The sequence below is a fragment of the Phyllopteryx taeniolatus genome, chromosome 4 (genome assembly GCF_024500385.1).
Source record: "Phyllopteryx taeniolatus isolate TA_2022b chromosome 4, UOR_Ptae_1.2, whole genome shotgun sequence".
NCBI lineage: Eukaryota > Metazoa > Chordata > Actinopteri > Syngnathiformes > Syngnathidae > Phyllopteryx > Phyllopteryx taeniolatus.
In genome coordinates, this window is record NC_084505.1 from 21,533,236 (window position 1) to 21,553,838 (window position 20,603).

General features: G+C 39.2%; 1 protein-coding gene across 7 annotated transcripts; it reads left to right on the forward strand.

The window, feature by feature from the left end:
- Positions 1–31: 31 nt before the first annotated feature.
- On the forward strand, positions 32–18,664 carry LOC133476743 (oxysterol-binding protein 1-like). Of its 7 annotated transcripts, XM_061770542.1 has the most exons (22): positions 32–454; positions 531–681; positions 1,680–1,815; positions 2,268–2,376; positions 3,128–3,273; positions 3,920–4,128; positions 4,194–4,353; positions 5,461–5,572; positions 5,639–5,837; positions 5,971–6,085; positions 6,192–6,255; positions 6,748–6,915; positions 6,996–7,241; positions 9,857–9,977; positions 10,056–10,159; positions 10,241–10,336; positions 11,144–11,328; positions 11,401–11,630; positions 13,310–13,357; positions 13,923–13,976; positions 14,060–14,098; positions 16,575–18,664. In XM_061770542.1, exons 5-22 carry the CDS (start codon positions 3,137–3,139, stop codon positions 16,724–16,726), a joined length of 2,439 nt encoding a protein of 812 aa, XP_061626526.1. In that variant the 5' UTR covers positions 32–454; positions 531–681; positions 1,680–1,815; positions 2,268–2,376; positions 3,128–3,136; the 3' UTR covers positions 16,727–18,664. The 7 variants fall into 7 exon arrangements, with proteins under 7 accessions (XP_061626526.1, XP_061626530.1, XP_061626529.1 ...); XM_061770546.1 differs by lacking the exons at positions 32–454; positions 531–681 and having other exon boundaries at positions 1,602–1,815; positions 5,639–5,828; positions 6,192–6,249; XM_061770545.1 differs by lacking the exons at positions 32–454; positions 531–681 and having other exon boundaries at positions 1,606–1,815; positions 5,639–5,828.
- Positions 18,665–20,603: the final 1,939 nt, after the last annotated feature.

The following is a 20,603-nucleotide window of genomic DNA, read 5'->3' on the forward strand; positions in this document are numbered from 1 at the left end:
AGAACATGTTCAAAGTTGTGACTTGCGAGAATGGTGGCATTTGACATTTGTTCCCATCTATCCATTTTCTTCCACTTACTCGGGATCAGTTTGCAGGGGCAGCAGGTGACGCAGGGGTGCCCAGACTTCTCTCTCCCTAGCCACTTCATCAAGCTCATCCGGCTGGATCCTGAGGTGTTCCCAGGCCAACCGGGAGACATAGTCCGTCTACCGGGTCGTCCCCTCTCGGTGGGATGTGCCCAGAACACCTCATCGGGGAGGTGCCCATCCTAACCAGATGCCCGAGGCACCTCATCTGGCTCCTCTCGATGTTGAGGAGCAGGGGCTTGATTCTGAGCCCCACCTGGATGACCGAGTTTCTCACCCTATCTCAAAGGGAAGAGGAAAACTGATTTCGGCCACATGTATCCGCGATCTTGTTCTTTCGGACACCACCTACAGCTCGTGACCATAGGTGAGGGTAGGAATGTCGATCGACCGGTAAATTGAGAGCTTCACCTTTCTGCTCATCTCCTTCTTCACCACGACAGATTGATAGAGTTTGCATCACTGCACCATTCTTCCGTCACTCGTAAACAAGACCCCTAGATACTTGAACTCCACTTGGGGAGGATCTCTTTCTTGACCCGGAGAGGGCACTCCACCCTTTTCCGACAGAGCACCATGGTCTCAGATATGAAGGTGCCGATTTTTATCCCGACCACTTCACACACTGCTGTGAAACGCTCCAAGCGAGAGTTGATTTTTGAAATTTGGAGAAAGGAAAAAAAAGAAATTTGTTCCCATGGTGGATATATTAAAATAGCTTTACTTTATTCATTTAAATTGTAAGGTAGGTTAAAATTGACTACTGTTGGACTTTTTGGGTAAAGTGGAACCAAAGTTGGACAGTTTACTCTAGTTTATTTCCTGGATTTTGTCCTTAGTGATACCACCACTTACAGAAGCATTTTCAAGTTATTGAGGTTATTATATGACGTGTATCCTTTGTAATGGATCAGTGCACACATTTGATGAAATAGATGCTATGGTGCGTAAAATAGCATAGCACAAGTTTAAAAAGTAATGTGATTATTCGAATGATCCGACACCTTTGGTAAACAAGATGCTGTATAGAACTAAAGTTGACCTTTACGTCCACGATGACTTCATAAATGCTTTAAGAATAACAATTCGTCTTAGATTGCACTTGAAAATGCCTGTCATGTTGTGAATGTGATCTATATGATAGTTTGTTAGGCCGCGAATTAAAACGTAACAGTCTCATCATTGTCGGAAATTATATAACATGACCTTTGACGTCATCGAGGCAGAAACAAAATTGGGACAGCTGACGTTTCCTTGCTTGACGTCAAAAAACCGGCATCAGTGAATGCATTTGACAAAAAAAATATTTACCGCGTAATAAATACTGAGTATAGTGTGTGTATATATATGTCTATATAGTAATACAGCGTAAGTAACCATTATATTAACCAGTTTAAAATATGTAATAGTTGACAATTTCATGATTTCTTTTTGCAATATGACGCTCGATGCTGTCTCCGAGGCGGCGGGACTCAAATTTGACGGTCGAATGTCAAAGCAATGCTAACGCAAACGAAGTTATCTTTTTTTTTTGGGATGATGTCACGTAAAATAAACGTTTGTAATTTGGGATTTTTAATCTTTTTTGACAGTTATAGAAGCGGGTGTCACATGTCCGACGTGTTCGGCCGCTTTGGATGACAACTTCCGGGCTAGCTAGCAAGCTTAGTGGCGGGCCAGAGTTTAAGGAGATTTTCATGCCTTAAATTGGCTTCCTGCTCTTTTCAGGTAACTCGTTCAATTATTCGCTCCACACTACTTTAACAACACACAACCGGTTGGTACGGAACATTTATAACCGTGTATAAACGCGCAGTCGTCTTAAAATGAAATGAGAAATAAGGAAATGTTAGCAGGGAAAAGACGTTAGCTAAAGCGGCGACTCGCTGCTGTCGTCACCTGACAGCAGACACAAGCAACAGTTTTCTATGACTTATGTACTTCACTGCTGCAAGTCATGTTAAAACATGAATATGATTGATTTGAATTGGATGACAGTTTTAACCATTTTGTCCGGCCATGTCATAATGATGACGTGTAACGGGCCAAGAGGTTTACATTTTTCCTTGTTTGTAGAATGCTCATTACAGTTATCATAGGCCATCATATGTCATAATCGTTATGACATGTGTTATGATAACGTATATCCATCCATTTTGCGTCCCGCTTATCCTCACTAGGGTCGCGGTCGTGCCGGAGCCTATCCGAGCTCTGTCTTCGGGCGAGAGGCATGGTACACCCACAACTGGTCGCCAGGCAATCGCAGATGATGACGTATATATAAACGAGGTACTATATTACATGAAACCTTATTTTTATTTTTTATTACATTTATGAATTAATGAAATCTTGTAAATTATAAACGGGGTTTCAAGCCAGGGTTAGGTTTTCAAACAAGGTTTAAGGTTTCAAATTAGGATTTCAAGGCCAATGTTTGTAATTGACGGTGAGCCCATTCCTTCCTTCCTTTGTTTGTTCATTACTTCCTTACTAGCTTCTTTCCTTTTCCCCTAAACTACTATCCTTCCTTCCTCACATCCTTGTATTTTCCATCTTTCCTCTATCCTACATTTGATACGTCCTTGCTCCCTTTCATCATTCCTCACGCCCTTATTTCCCTCTTCCTACCAACCCTCCATCCCTTCTGTCTTTGTCCATACTTCTCTACCTTTCATATCCTTTCCTCCTGCCTTTCAATCACTCTTTCTGTATCCTTTCTCCCTCCCTTAATCCTTCCATCATTGTACATCCATGCAAAGCTCAATTTTTGTCCCCTTGTTCCATCTTTCCATTTCCTTCATCCTTCTATCATCCCTTACTTGTTTCCCTCCTTTCTTCATGGAGACTTTTCATACCATCCTTCTACCGTACCTTCTTAATCCATTGATCAAACTTTCTTCCAAACTTCTATTTTCCCTTCATTTCATACATCTTTGATCTAGACATATATATATATATATATATATATATATATAGACAATACAGTCATGCTCAAAACTATTGGCACAATGTCATTAAGATGTGCCATTACCCCCACCAGGCTGCTGTGATGTCATCAGAGTCCAAGCCCCCCGCTCCCACCCCGGGAGACATGTACAAGGGCTGGCTCTTCAAGTGGACCAACTACATTAAAGGTTACCAGAGACGCTGGTTCGTCCTCAGTCATGGACTGCTCTCATATTATCGGTATGAGTACAGTGTCCTTTGCTATTAACTTGAAACGAAGTCATGTGACGTCAGAGGTGTTTTTACAGGAAACAGAATTGTAAGGGAGGTTGTTTAGATATCAGCAAACTGCAGCACTATTACAGTCTGGTGTGCGTTTGTTAAACGCCCATTTTTACTAACAAGAGTAAAGTTCCAATACTCAGACAAAATGTGTAACTAGACGTCATGGTATGAAAATCAAGAAAAATTTACAGTATGTTGCACGAATAATGTCATAATGTGAAAGTAATAAAGTCAGAATATTATGAGGAAAAAGACATCATATTACAAGATAGTTTACATTGCATTTTTCTCTTAATTTTACATTTTTAAAAGACTTACGAGAAAAAAGTTACGGTATGTTTAAACATTTTATATGGTGAGGGAAAAATATGAGGACTACATTTTTTTCTAAAAAGAAATTGTCATGTTATGATTAAAAAAAAGTATTACGACAAATCAAATTTATTACGATTTTGTAATATAATGAGAATACTATCGTGTTACGAGAAAAAAAGTGTTTAAAAAAAGATAATGTCATAGTGTTACAAGGAAAACATATTTTTTTCTCCTATTAGAAGTAATGTTACAACAACAAAATAATAATGGTATGAGACATTCACAGGACCCAGGCCGAGATGGGCCACACGTGTCGCGGCACCATCAACCTGGCCACGGCCAACATCGTCGTGGAGGACTCGTGCAACTTCGTCATCTCCAATGGGGGCGCCCAGACGTACCACCTGAAAGCGAGCTCGGAGGTGGAGCGCCAACGCTGGATCACCGCCCTGGAGCTCGCCAAGGCAAAGGCTTTTCCCATACAGGATCTATCCGGTGAGTGAACATTTCCTGTTCTCACGTTGCAATTCCTTGATTTCCTTCTCCACCGTCATCGACAGATGAGTCGGCGGATGAAGCGTCTGAAGCCCCCCCTTCTTCGGGACAGGGGGCCGGCCGCAACATTGAAATCCAGTCTACGCTGCGCACGCTCAGCAACAAAGTGGAGGACCTTAACACCTGCAATGACCTCATTGTCAAGCATGGATCAGCACTGCAAAGGTATAAACCCAAGGTCATCAAGAGGCCTCAATGGACGCAAATCCTATTTTTAGATTATTTTTGACAAACGCTTGTATTTAACATGCACGACTTTGGGCATTTACAGTAGTAGTGGTAGTTACCTTAACCTGCGCTGGCAGCTTTGACATAAATAAAATGCAGTATTATTACAAGAAAAACACATTGTTACTCAGATGGATGTCTTTTTTTGTTTTTGTTTAAATAAAAACAAGAACATTTAATTTTACATTAATCAAACAAAGACAATGAAGTCGTAATGTTACGAGAAAAAAATTCTCAAAATGTTTATTACAAAGAATACAATAATCATACATAAAATATTACAAAGACAAGACTCATCAGAATTTGAAGTGAATAAAGAAGGTACTCCAAAAAAGTGGTAGGCTTACAGGGAAAAAGTTGTACATTTCTGAGATTAAGTTGTAAATCTATGAGGATAAAACGTATTACAAGAAATAAAGTCATATTGTTGAAAGACCACAAAAATGGTAGTTGCGAGAAAAAAAAAATTGTATTACAAGAAAAAAAATTACATTTACGAGAGTCATAAATTTATGAGAACAAAGTCGTAATACAGTATTATAGAAAGACGTAACATGACCAGAATAAACTCTTAATGGTGCAAGAAAAAAGTTGTAAAGAGAATGAAATAAAGATGGAATTGTACGAGAAAAAAAAGGACTGGTGCAAAAATTTCATAATACTACATAAAGAAGTACAGGATGAGAAAGACTTAATGGAAGTAGAATAAACTCAAAATGTTGCAACAAAAAAGTTGCAACTTGACTATAATAAACTCATGTTACAAGAAAAAAGTCGCAAAGTTATGAGAAGTCATTTTAAAGACTATTACACTCATATATTACAAGAAGAGTATTATTTCTAAATAACTTGTCATAAAATGACAAGAAGAAAGTCACACCTTTATGATATGAAGATGTCGTGTTATGACAATGGAGTCGTACTGTTTCAAGAGAAAAGTTGTGAGGTTACAAAAGCAGTCATAGCATTACGAGAAAAATGTTAGGGGAAAAGAAGTGTTTATTTAAGTGGAGTGACGAGTGAGTTGAGTTATTCCTCAAACAGATCTTTGTCAGAACTGGAGGGCATTCATGCAGCAGTGGACATGGGCGAGAAGATCAGACAAGTCACAGAGAGGGCCACGCTCTTCCGAATCACCTCCAACGCAATGATCAACGTAGGTCACGGCCTGCCGCCAAAAAGCCTTGACGTCATCACCAGCTGATTGGTTTGCTGTCCGTAGGTGTGCCAAGACTTCCTGTCCATGGCTCAGAACCACAGTAAGCGCTGGCAGAAGGCCTTGCAGCTGGAGAAAGCGCAGAGGATTCGCTTGGAGGACACTCTGGAGCAGCTGGCCAAGCAGCACAACCACCTCGAGAGAGCTTTCAGGGGAGCCACCGTGCTTTTGCCGTCGTACAGCAACATGGATTTAGGTAGCAAAGGTCTGCTTCACATTTGCTTCTTAAAGACGGCCTCTTCAGTCGACGTGGTCATTCCGATATGTTTGTGTGCGCCAATGTTCTAAATGCTCCCCCCCTAACAGTGTCTCATGTATTCCCCCACATTTTGCTTCAGGTGGAATGTCGGGAAAGGGGGATGCCAGCGACGAGGACGATGACAACGAGTTCTTTGACGCCATGGAGGACCCGGCAGAGTTCATCACCATCCCCGCTGACCCAAAATATCACAGGTCACTCGAACACGAGCATTCAAATGAGCATCGACCTCTGCCAAGGCTTCAGTTCTTGTAAATAGATCAGTGAACAATCTGGGATAATCGGTTTTCTTACCTACAGGAGATCTGACAGCAGCGTGAGCAGGCTGAGCAATGAGACCGGCATGGACGATCAGTCGGTAAATGTGTGTTCATTTTCTTTCTCTATAAAGGAGACGCGGTATTTCCATATGTACTGTAGGATGATATTTTTCTCAGTTCCCAGTGGTCTTAATAAAATGTTTCAGACATTCTTAAATCAAAATATACAAAGAAAATTGAATTCGAGAACACTCAACAGCCAGTCATGCTCTAGTGGAAAGTTCTGACGTATTCTATTGTGCCAAAGGGCTTTTGTTACCGCAGCGATCAGGGCAGAGGTAGGGCATTGCGACTTCATATATGTTTACAATGCGTTTGAAAAGGGTTTCATTTTGAGGTTTTAAGTGTGTTTCAATAAGTTTAAATGTGTTTAATGCATTTTGGAGGGGCAAGACTATAATTTCATTTAAAAAAGAAAAGAAAAGGTCGCAGATTTTCACCTATTATAACCTTATGTCTGGAACGCACCGCCACAATGAACGGGGGTTCACTGTATGTCCGCCTCTCCCATGTCATAACTCCTCCCCCTGTTTCAGTTTGATGAGCTGTCACTGGCATCCAGTCTCGAGTCCCCACAGCCCCTGGAGCTGGAGCCTGTCAGGCAACGACGGACACGCATCGCAGAAAAGCCCAACTACTACCTCAACCTGTGGAGCATCATGAAAAACTGCATCGGCAAGGAGCTCTCCAAGATACCGATGCCCGTGAGGAAACTGCCACGCAAAGCACCGCCAGCCACCCGAACGTGGTAACGCCAACGCCCCCTCGTCTCCCTCCCCTCTAGGTGAACTTTAACGAGCCCCTGTCAATGCTGCAACGCCTGTCCGAGGACCTGGAGTACTACGAGCTGCTGGACAGGGCGGCCAAGTGTCAGAGCTCCCTGGAGCAGATGTGCTACGTGGCCGCCTTCACCGTGTCGTCCTACTCCACCACCGTCCACCGCACCGGCAAGCCCTTCAACCCTCTGCTGGGGGAAACCTTCGAGCTGGATCGCCTGCGAGAGTGTGGCTACCGCTCTCTTTGCGAGCAGGTAGAAACTATAATGCAAGCACCTAAAATGTTGACCTTTTGGATCTACAGGATAATTGTCGTTGTGATTGAGTCCTCCTTGTTAACATGGATATTTCAATTCGACAGCATTGAATGAGCTAAACGCATTTGTGACACAGTAGAGGGAGATTTACAGTGAACTCCTTGTTTTTATCTGCTTGTAAGGTGACCTGGAGTGCTCAGAAATGCACCTTTAAGTTAAATGTATTATTATTATTTGTTGTCATTATTGTAGAAAAAAAATAAACATGAAATATAAAATCGATGTATAAATAAAAAATATAATTACAAAAATATGAAATAAAAATACATATAATGTTATTAATATATACAAGTATATATCTGTAAAATATTGATTGTCTTGATGTAAGATAAATGCAAAAATAATTGAAAGTGAAAAATAATCGAAAATAACAAACTAATAACATTAATAAGTATAAAATGAATATTGATTGAATTCCTTATTTTGAACATGTCTGAAAGTGACAAAAACCAACAAAATAGACAAGATTAAACTGAAATAATGCTGAATTATGCATATTCGAAAAGAAGTAGGAAGTAAAACTTATTCACTCCTATCCCTATCTCTAGTTCCTTGTAATCCTATTTCCTGTAGCTTTGAATTTTTTGAACATCACCATAGTACTGTCATAATAATAATAAGTAAGAAATACTAATATATACATATTGGACATTGTTTCAGCTCCACGCTCGGTTTGTTCCATCGTCTCACTCCATTGTTAAATATTATAAAAATATATTATATTAAATATAATTATGGAATATAAATAGCATGAAAGAGAAGATGTAATTACATTTCTTCTTCTAACATGTACTTTTTGTACACGTACAAGAAGTACATTGCACAAAATAGAAACCAAAACTCTTATCCATACATAAACTATCCAATTCAGTCTATCAGCAATATTATTTGTTAGTTTGCAAAATAGAGTGCCGAGTTATAATTCTGGTCTCGATCTGAGTTATCTGCAGACTTGAGTTTGTTTTACATTTATTTTATGTTATTTTTGTTACCAGGGTTGAAAACATAATTGGCAAAGGTGAATTATTTCACAGACACAGATATTTTTGATTTTGAAAGGTCGAAATTTCATACAGTATACTGGTACTTTGATTCAGGGTTAAACTGCGTCCACCATCACAAGGTTTATGTAATAAAAACATTCAAATGACAAATATTGAAGCCGTAATTTATGAACTATTATCATCATGTCACACAGAAATGTTCTTGACAAAATATGGAAATTCAGACAAATTGTCCTGGAAGAGAATTTTTATAGGTTGGCAGGTCTTCAATTACTAATAAAATAATGAAGTAATCCAAAAAATAGAAGGCAACATGGCATTGACATATTTATATTTACAGTGATAATTTTTTGTGAACAAAAAAAATGCAGGAGAACCTATTTGCATATTTGTATTGCCCAGAAGATCTCAAACTCGATCTAACATGGATTAAACCAGTTGACTTTATAGCTTTTGACCACGCATAGTATACACACAGCATATTTGATTAATATTGGATGATATTTGTTCACTATTTATTGGCTTTCATATAGACAAGGTTCCAGTAAAATACAATTAAAAAGTAAAATTTCCACAAAAAAGGACAAACTCCCAATGCAACGGACAATCAAAACTGCTGGAAAAATTGTCGGTTCCCCCCCTACCCACCCTTGAGGACTTGCACGCTGCCAGAACTAAGACGAGCATGCAAAATCCTCTTGGACCCTCCACATCCCGGTCACCACCTCTTCCAGCTCCTTCCCACAGGTAGGCGCTATCGATCCTTCATTCCTTCATTCATCTTCCGTTCCGCTTATGCTCACAAGGGTCGCGGGCGTGCTGGTGCCTCTCCCAGCTATCTTCGGGCGAAAGGCGGGGTACAGCCCGAACTGGTCGCCAGCCAATCGCAGGGCACATAGAAAGAAACAAGCATTCCCAATCACCGTTATCGATCAACGCAAACTAAAACAAACAGCTTCTTCCCTCTTGCAATCAACTTCTTAAAGAGAGAGCGAACCTACAATTCCATTGCAACATGCTGCCAATTGTTTTTTGTCTGAGTTTGTCGGGCCAATTATACATTAACGCGTGCACTCACTGTAGCAGTCTCGCCACTCTGCACCGTTGTTGACCAATACTGGCCACTCCTGTGCTTGAGAGGTATCTGCACCATTTGAACAATTGACATTGTTCCAGATTATTGCACAACTATTCACTTTAAACTGCATACATTTCTTGAAGTCTCTGCGCCATTTGCACAATGGTTACTGCACCAGACTATTGTTCTATTAGTCATTTCAAACTGCTCGAAATTGCTAGAGGACTTGGAAGGGATCATTTTGCACAAGTGTCACCAAAAAAAAAGAATGTATCGGCATTACCAGTTTACTGCTAACCTTTTTTTGCTCAGTGACTGTGTTTTTTTTTGTTTTGATCTCTCAAAAGTATTCTCTGTCAATGGACTTGTTGTACTAGAGCAGCTCCAACAAATTCCTTGCGTTTTTGACATACTTGGCAAATAAAGATGATTCTGACAAACTTTTCTGCCCTTACTACCTGTTCTCTCAGGTGAGCCACCACCCGCCTGCAGCAGCCCACCATGCCATCTCTGAAAAAGGCTGGACGCTCAGACAAGAAATCACCTTAGCCAGCAAGTTCCGAGGAAAATATTTGTCAATCATCCCCTTGGGTGAGGATTCCTAATTATGGGAGTATGCTATATGTACGTTTCTGAACTAATATCACACAACCCTCTTGTCTTCCTCAGGTTCAATCCAGTGCATATTTGACAAGAGCGGCAACCATTACTCCTGGAAGAAAGTGACCACCACAGTGCACAATATTATTGTGGGCAAGTTATGGATTGATCAGGTATGACGATGACATGACTCGCAGGCAATGTTGTAATGTAGTCAACTTTTTTTCACAATGAAGTTTTTTTCCCCTCTATAGTCAGGGGAGATCGATGTGGTCAACCACAAGACAGGCGATCGATGCCACCTTAAATTCACTCCCTACAGTTACTTCTCCCGAGATGTGCCGAGAAAGGTGACTTTGTGTCTTATACCTCTGCCAAGAAGGCTATAATAATATTGAAGAGAGTTTTTTGTTTTGTTTTACATCTGCCTGGATTTTGCTCAAGGATGGATCGGTGTCACAATCCACGCATTGATAACATCTTACTTTCTAAAAATGAATTTGAAATTCTTATTTTCATTGTAATGTCAATAATCAGATTAAATACAAATTGAAATAATCAGAGTAAGTGTTTATAAATGTAAATTACAAATATTTACAAATTATTTTTTTAAATTCAATATAAGTATTGAAATTAAAATGTAAAAGAGCTGATTTCTGTAAATTAAAATATAATATCGTGTTAATTAAAATTTGAAATCCTTTTAAATGGAATTAAAATTTCACTTGAAAATCAGGTTAAATTATGTTTATTTGAAAATCAGATTTTTAAATTTCAAATCAGATTTAGTTAAATAAACTGAAAAATCTCTCATCAAATTATTTTTTATAATAAAATCGTACTAACCTAAATTCACATTTAAGTTGGAAATAAAATAAATGATTTACTTGAAATCTAAATAAAAACAATTATTCAATTCAAATTTGAATTCCAAATGTGCCGTCAATAAATATATGGAGGGAAGTGCCAGTTGTCAATGTGTGTGTGTGTAATACCTATTATTTATAATGGGAGAAACACATCATTTTGATAAGTATTTTCGCACTAAAGCGGAACATTTTATATGGACTGTATTTGCAAGGCCAGAAGCTTTGAAATTGGATCTGATTCGGATTCAAGCGCTTGTTTACAACGATGCTGTGTTTTCTTTCTGGTAGGTGACGGGCGTGGTGATGGACAAAGACGGAAAGGCGCATTACGTGCTGTCGGGAACGTGGGACGAGAAGATGGAATTCTCTAGGATCATGCAGAGCAGCAAGAGCGAGAACGGCGCTGAGGGCAAACAGAGGACTGTCTACCAGACCCTCAAACCCAAGGAAATATGGAGGAAGAACCCCTTACCGTACGCGATACCGCAATCCTCGCAAATAATCACAGATGATGTGAATGTTTATGAGATGCTCTTTTTCCGTAGAGAGGGCGCAGAGAGCATGTACTACTTCTCCACACTGGCGCTGACCCTCAACGAACCCGAGGAGGGCGTGGCACCGACGGACAGCCGGTGGCGGCCCGACCAGCGTCTGATGGAGGAGGGCCACTGGGACGAGGCCAATGCCGAGAAGCAGCGGTTGGAGGAGAAGCAGCGCACGGCTCGTCGGGAAAGGGAGAGGGAGGTCATCAAAGCAGCCAACACGCCTGAGGAAGGTAAGAATCGGGCTTGACGGATAGCCAAGCCATCTTCTACAATTCCACATCAATAGGGTAACTATCTGACATTGGCTGATTTGGCCAATCAGAAAAATAAGGCTCCGTCACCCAATTCCATGTGTGTGCTGTTCATGCATAACAGCAACATGGGGGGGTGGAAGCCAGAAAAGTGCCGGCTTTTAGGTCCAACACACACGAAGTGACACAGCCGAATGCGACTGAAGTGGACCGTCACAAAAAAATTTAAGTTGCCGACTCTTCGGAGCACACCATTAAGAAACTCACATCTACCGGTGCTCTGAAACTGAAAAACTGCGACCCTTTATTGGCTTGTAGGCTTCATAAACTAGGGGTCGAACCAAATAGTAACGCGGGAAAAAGCAGCCATTGGCAGGGAGCGTAAAAGTTTTTTTTTCCCTCATTGTACGTGTATTTCAACTACATGATCGAGCAGGGGACACTAACGTCAAGGACCACATGAGTAGCCCGTGGGCCTGTTTTGAAAATAGTTCACCAGTGAGATGCGTCAAATTTTGTGTTGGTATTCTTAAAAAAACAAATTTGGGTTTTCAAAGGTCAGTATTTTAGCGCAGGAATAAACCATAACATTTGCGGAAACTGATTAGCGAGCACAACAATGACTCGATGATTTACACTCAAATTTGCCTTTCCGGAAGTTTGTATCAAACTAGTAGCCCTTTGCATGAATCAGTACTGAAGAAGTAGCTCTTGGTTTCAAAAAGGTCACTGACCCATTAGATGGTGATGTAAAATCAGCTCGAAAGACAAGCTGAGGACATGCGTGTGCGTGTGTGTCTTTGTGCATTTGCTCTGCTTGTCTGTGTCCCTACACAAAGCCTCAACCCAGGATCCAAACAGTGACTCACCTTTTGAAAGCAAGTACTGTACTCATTTTCATGCATTAGGCCCGTGATTCTCAAAGTGCGGTGTGTGGGCTCCCTGTAGTGGTTCTCAGTGATTGGTATATGTCTTTCCAAAAACGCCATCTTGTCGCTATGTGATTAGGTAATAGTAATGCTATGTAGCACTCTTCCCTTTTTTGTGTAGTCATCTTGCAGGCGTACTGTGTAAATACTTAATGTTAGCGCAAGGTAGCTTTCTGTCTTTCTAGGTGGCTGACTTGATGTGAACTATCAAGCAACCGAATGATAAACCCAATTTGTACTCTGAAGTGGCTCACTAGCTAGTTTGCTAATAATATTACTGGGTAATTAGCTAGTTTTCCAAGTAGCCATCCTGCTGGCTAACTATCTAAATCGCTGATAGTAATGTTAGGTAGCTTTCTATCTTCCTGGGTAGCCATTTCTCTGGCAAATGATCTAGAAAGCTAATAAAATGATTGCTAGGTAGTTCTCTTGTCTTTCCAAATAGCCATCTTTCTAACTAATTATCGAAAATAGCTATCAATGATGATAGATAGCTGTCTACCTTTGGCGGTAGCAATCTTGCTGGGTAATTGTAAGCTTAATAGGTAGCTTTCTTGCTGTCGTGCCGAATGTGTTATAGTGTTGGTGGTACTTGAAAAGCAAGGTATTTTTTTGAGGTGGTACTTGGTTTAAAAGGTTTTGAGAACAACTGCTTCAGGCTTGAGCAAAAAATACATTTGTGTGTGTGCGTGTAACTGTCATTGCTCACTTAGGCCATTTGCATTCTAGCTGACGCTGACAAGATTGGAACGGAAGCGAGTGAGGTTTCAGATGAAAGCAAGTATCACCACACAAACTCAGTGTACAAATATTCATTCGTATTATTACGAATGTGTTGTGTTACATTTTACCACACCATTTTATTTAGATCCCCTTCTACTTATTTTGTATTGTGGTCTTGACTTATGAACATCTTAAGTGGGATAGGGTTAGGCTTGCAAATTTGAATTTCTGGCCTGGGTTACGGTTTCAAGCCAACATTAGCGTTTCAGGTTTCCAGCCTGGCTTAGGGTTTCAAGACAGGCTTGGGGTATCAAACCAGGCTTTGGGTTTCAAATTAGGATTTCAATCCTGGGTAAGGGTTTTCAAAGTAGGGTTCAAGACAATGGGTGGGTTGCAAGTTTCCATTTCAAGTTTGGGTCAGGGTTTCAAATGTCGCTGTCAAGACAGGCTAACTGCATGGTTTCAAATTTGACAGAATTAGGGTTTCAAGCCAGGGTTAAGAACTTGAATTGGTGGTTTCAATCCTGGGACACAGGATCATGTAGCATGTAGCATGTAGCATAGTGTAGTAGTGTTGAGCTGATGATTTTATACAAGATTTGTGTGTGCTCATGTTCAGCTGACATAGAGGACTCTCCTAACGCTCGCACTCATCCTCCTCGTCCTGTCACATGCAAGTAGCCTCCTAACACTGTCAATGTAGATATACTGCAGTGGTACATGTTAGCATTCTAAATGTTTCCATGCTCTTCTCAGCCCAAGACAGTGAAAGTTCTTGTGGTGCTACAGCCAAAAGTAAGTAACAGACAAGACAGACAGTCATGGAAATATTTTGGAGATCATCCTTGTTTTTGAACTTTCTTGTTCATTTTTAATGTCTGCTACAAATTAAGGTATATTTGTTTGGAGAAATAGAATAATGACAACAATAATAGCTCGTAGGAGTTTATTTAAGAGCTGACATCTAGCAATTTCCCTTGTGTTTGGATAATAACCAAAATCAGTGGGAATACCATGAAAGCTAAAGTATTTCAAATAGTATTATGGAATCACTGTATTCCTCAGGTAATAGTGGTGCCAGGCATGAAAATGAACAAGAAAATGGAGAAACAAGGGTGGTCTTATATTGTTTTCCACGACAGTAGATCCCTAGATTTGACCTTCTCCTGTTGCACTACATCCTGGGACTTGTAGTATCAGCCGTATGTGGACTATTCTGTATCATCGATGCTTTTTTTTAGGATAGAGGGTTTATTCATTAAAATAGGACCTAATTAAAAATGCCAAATCTCTCTCTCTCTCTCATTGCGCGCACGCACACACACACACATACACACAGTACCCTCCAAAGTATTGGAACGGCAAGGTCAATTCCTTTGTTTCTGTTATTTGCTGAAGACATTTATATGTACCCTGTGATTGGCTGGCGTCCAGTTCAGGGTGTACCCGCCTCTCGCCTGAAGATAGTGAGGATAAGTGGCACGGAAAATGGATGGATGGATGGATTTTGGTTTCAGATCAAAAGATGAATGAGAATTCCAGCTTTTATTTCATGATATTTACATCTAGATGTGTTAAACAGCACCTTTTGTTTGAACCCACTCACTTTTCAAGTGAGCAAAAGTATTGGAACATGACTGATGGTGTTGCCTCTTCGATTGATTGCTTAAACATTAACTCGTGCTTGTTTTTGGCTTTGGGTTTCTCCTGTGAAAACTGCATTAGCTGTTAAGCAAACATGAAGATCAAAGAGCTCTCTATAGGAGAAAAGCAAACCAAAAATTGATCAGAGCTATTGCACAAACACACAACAATTTGTAATGTCCTGAAAACGAAAGAAACTACTGGTGTACTGAGGAGTTGAACAGCAGTTGATGACAGAAACATTGTGAGAGCTGTGAAGAAACACCCAAAGACAACAGTCAGTGCCATCACTGCCAACCTCCACAGGGCAGGGGTGAAGGTCTCACAATCCACTGTTCGAAGAAGAAGACAGAAGAAATATAGAAGGCCATACCACAATATGCAAACCACTCATCAGCAGAAAGAATTGGAAGGCCAGATTGGATTTTGCAAAGAAGTACAGAGATGAGCTACAAAAGGTTTGGAACAAAGTTTTATGGACTGATGAGACCAAGGTTTACCTTTACCAAAGCGATGGAAAGGCCAAAGTATGGCACTCCCTACACAACAAAGGACTTCATCGGGGGGGGGGAAAGTGGACGGTTTTAGACTGGCCAAGTCAATCACTGGATCTTAACCCAATAGAGCATGCATTTTACCTCCTAAAGGGAGAAACCACCAGAGACAAGAACTGAAAGGCTGCAGTAAAGGCCAGGAAAAGCATATCAAATTGAGAATGCAACAGTCTGGTGAAGTCAATGGGTCGCAGGCTGGATGCAGTTACTACAAGTTATTTATGCCACCAAATATTAAATGTTACTCACTTTAATAATGTCTGTTCCAATACTTTTGCTCACTTGAAAAGTGGGTGGCTTCAAACAAAATGTGCTCTGTCCTGAGTTGTTTAACATGTAAATGTAAATGCCATGAAATAAAAGCCGGAATTCTGAACTTTTGTCTCATGTTCATCTTTTTATCTGAAACCCAAATGTCTTCAGTATAGAACAAAAACAAAGGAATTTGCCTTGCCGTTCTAATACCTTTGGAGGAGACTGTGTATATATAAACAACATATATAAACATACATACATACTGGGGTGCCTTGAGATAAGTGTGACTCGACTTGTGAGTTGTTACAGAATTCTGAACTTTTGTCTCATATTCATCTTTTTATCTGAAACCCAAATGTCTTCAGTATACGACAAAAACAAAGGAATTAACCTTGTCGTTCTAATACTTTTGGAGGAGACTGTGTGTGTACTATGGTGCCTTGAGATAAGTGTGACTTGACTTGTGAGTTGTTACAGATAAATGCCATTCACGAGTATGACAATAATTGCATGATGAAATAATAACAACTGCTTGACAGCATCATTGCCTAAGTCAGTGTTTAACGTTTTAGGAAAACAAGAAAAAAGCACAACATATTCGACAAACAGAGTGTCCAGTCACCTCAATACAACCTATGTTGAAAACCATCACCTGGATGACCGATAAGCTGCACCTACTTATAGAAAAAAAATCATTTGTACCAAGCACATTGGTATTTTATTTTGCATTAATGGTAGATTTAAAAACGACTTAAAGACTAACAAAACGCCGTTTTGGCGTTGATTGTTGATTGGGTTCCTCTTCTTACGTCTTCCAGCTGCCCATCCAGACAGATACCAGGCACAGTGGTTCGAGAAGGTGGACGACACCACGTCAGGAGAGACCTTACACGTCTACAAGGGAGGCTACTGGGAGACCAAGGACAGCGGCGGCGGCTGGGACGTCTGCCCTGACATCTTCGGACCATAGGCTAGAAAATAAGAACAAAATGAAAGCCAGATAGAGATGGCACCAGAATTTGGTTTTGGTTTGTTTTTTTCCAACTACACAAGAATATAGTCAGAAGAATACATTTGTCATATTAGAAAAAATAATAATCATCTGATAAGAAAAGTAATTTTACAAGGGAAAAAAAAATCTGAATTGTTGAGAAACTTTATCATGGAATTAGAATGTCCTAAAGTTACGAGAAAAATATTCAATGTTCAAGAAAACATATTACAAAGAAAAAATGTCCTCATTTTATGAGAAAACAATTTAATATTGTAAGAATACAATTTTTGTTTTTTATATTACAAAAAGAAAAAATATGTAAGAAAAAAGTAATAGTTTATTTTTTTTTAAATATGAGAAAAAAATGTACTTTTGTGAGAATAAAGTTTCACTTTTAAAAGTAAAAGTGTTAATATTACACAATTTAATAGTAAATTTGCGAGAATAAAGTTACGATTTTACAGGTAAAAATGTTAATATTGCAGGACAATGCTGTAATATGAGAATAAAGTCAACATTTTATAAGGTTTGAATTTTACAAGGTTGTAATATGAGAATGAAGTTTTTACAAGTAAAAAAATGTATTACAAAAAATGTTCTAAGTTTAGAGAAAGTAACATTTTTAAAATTACATGGGGAAAAAAATAAGGTGATAGTAATATTACAACAAAAAGTTGTAATGTTATGTGAATAAAGTGTTGATTTTACAATCTTTTTTTACGGTGGTCAACCTCATCCATCCATTTTCTGTCGCGCTTCTCCTCACGCGGGTCGCGGGCGTGCTGGAGCCTATCCCAGGTATCATCGGGCAGGAGGCGGGGTACACCCCGAACTGGTCGCCAGCCAATCGCAGGGCACATACAAACAAACAACCATCCGCACTCACATTCGCAATTTAGTGTTGTCAATTAACCTAGCATGCATGTTTTTGGGATGTGGGAGGAAACCCACGCAAGCACGGGGAGAACATGCAAACGCCACACAGGCGGGGCCGGGGATTGAACCCCGGTCCTCAGAACTGTGAGGCAGACGCTCTAACCTAGTCGTCCACCTAGTCAAGCTCAGTGAACGATATTATAAGAAGAAAATCTAAAATATACAAATATGAGAATAAATTTATGGCATACTTTCAGAAAGAGAAAACACAAAATCTAATCCTACCATGGGAAGAAATCCAAATTTTGCGAGAGAAAAGTCGCAATTTGATGAGGAATAAAAACATTTTTTATGAAAATAAGTTTGTAACTTGACAGGAAAAAACGTTGATGTTAACATGCTGTGACATTATGCAATGGCTGCCAAAACCATTTTTCCCATTGGAAATAATGTAAAGTCAATTCCTGTGTTCAGGAATCAGTCTATCACCATCCTAAAAACCTTCAGAGGCAAGACTTTCATCTAAAAAGTCGAACACTGTATAATAAAAGTCAAATAAGAGGAAAATGTACGCTTTTGTACAGTATATGCTTTGTTACAAACTGAAGGACTGTGCAGTGGATGCATTTATTTTCCTGCATTTATTGAAGTGTACTTACTTTCTGTTTCTAATGTGAACAATATACATTTGGTGTGAAATACTGATTGCCCTTTTTTACATAGTGTCGTATATCCTTTATTTATTTTGTTCCATATACAGTGGCTCCTTGACAAGTTTCAGTAAAACGTCGGCCCAATGACGGCTTGTATCGAAAAACTCCCGTTGGCTCGCTCGTATCTCAGGGCGCCACTGTTTAGAGCCTATGCACCCCCTCTTCTCCCAATCATGTTTGAGTTAACTGATTAATTCTGTTTGTTTTTCTAATTTCTTCTGTCATTTCTACACCCAAAATATACATGTATATACTTACTGTATGTAAAATATTTTTTAACAGGATACACTTTCTGGTTTAATTAAATTTGTGATTATCCACTCCATTTTTGTTTAGCATTATTCCTGTACACTGGCATTGAAGCAGGAGTTCAGAACATTCAGAGTGATATAAATGGTCATGTCAAATTTAAAAATGATGTGTACGTTTATGTGAAAAATATTGCCATTTTGCAAGAAAACGTTTTGAGTATTACAACAATTTTCTCTAATCTGAAAACATTGTTTTAAGAATATAGATTTTTTTTGAGTGATTCCAGTAAAAAGCAATTGATTTCAGAAGAAAGTTTGCATATTTTGAAAATATAAGAATACAATGAAGATTCTAATTCAAAAGATTTAGTGAAAATTAAACACTTTACAACAATAAAATTTAAATATTGAGGAAAAACTCATTCAAGATTTTTTTTTTATATGAGAACAAAAAAATTATTCAAGAAAAAGATGCAATTTAACCAGACAATGTGAAATTATAAGAGTTGTATTTATATGAGAAACTTAAAATTTCCCAAAAGATTTGAGTAGCTCAATAATAGATTTTGCAGAGTGCATTTTGAAGAAGACACGGTAAAGGTCAATTGTGAGAATAAAGTCATCATTTCTTGAGAATTTTGGGACAAATTTGGATTTTTTTGATTATTATTATTTTTTTTATTATTTAACTTTTTTGCCCAATGATGTATGAATGTGCATGAATGGGTGAAAGTGAGGCCTTGTAAAGCACTTTGGATATCATACAGTGTAGCTAAAGCACTTTATATGGTAAATGCTCACCTTTTACTATTTTAACTTTTTAATCATTCTTTCAAAATGTTGCTTTAATTTTAGCATTTTCATTTAAACATATTTTGATTAGAATTTTCAATGGGTATTTTTAAAGCAATTTAAATGTATTTTATTTCTATTCTTTAATGTTTTATTGAATTCATGTTGTTTTTTTGGGTTTAGTTTGCAGTCTCACTTCATTTTAGTTTTTTTTTTTTTTTTTGTGTAATTTTTTTTATAATTCCAACTGTTATTATCTTTTATTTCTTCATTTTAGGTGGCACGGTGACCGACTGGTTAGCGCATCCGGATTTGAACTGTATGGAGTTTGCATGTTCTCCCCCTGCCTGTGTGGGTTTTCTCTGGGTACTCCCGTTTCCTCCCATATCCCAAAAACATGCATGGTAGGTTAATTGAAGACTCTAAATAGTTTGTTTGTATGTGCCCTGCGATTGGCTGGCGACCAGTTTAGGGTGTAACCCGCCTCTCGTCCGAAGATAGCTGGGATAGGCTCCAGCAGGCCCGCGACCCTAGTGAGAATACGGAGTATGGAAAATGGATGGATGGATTTCTTCATTTGAATTACCAGTTTTTATATGTTTTACATTTGCATTCATAAGTATTTTTCCTTTTTTTTTTTTATTATGGGATGATCTTTTCTGCACATGCCTTTCCTGTATAAGTCACCGCTCGCACGGCAAGCTATTTGCTTTAAAACGAGTTCTACCGGCCTTACGTCAGTCTTTTGTTTGTTAACTTGGCGTTGCTTGCCGGTACAGAGGGGTTATTAAGACTGCCACTTATGTTCTAGGAAGGGCACGCCCCAGGTTCGAGGTAGAACACGCCCTGCTGCAACATGATTGGATCCTGCATCGCGGGAAGGGCAGGCAATGCTAAAATAACGAGATGACCGTTCCAAATTTCTATTGACATTTGTACAAACTAAAAATAAGAAAGTTTGTTATGGTTTGGTTTAGGGCTATGTTGGTTTTATCTTGGGCTACGATGTGTTAGGGTTAGTGGGATTAATAAAAAATAATAAAGTTTGTTATTGTTTGGTTTCGGGCTACGTTGGTCTTATCTTGGGCTACTATGGGTTAGTGGGATTCATATAAACGCCACCACACTGGTCACATCTTTTGTTTCAGTCAACAGTAGGGCGTGTCCTATCGGCAAACAGCAGCCAATCATATTGCAGACTGTCCTGCAGCCAATGATATT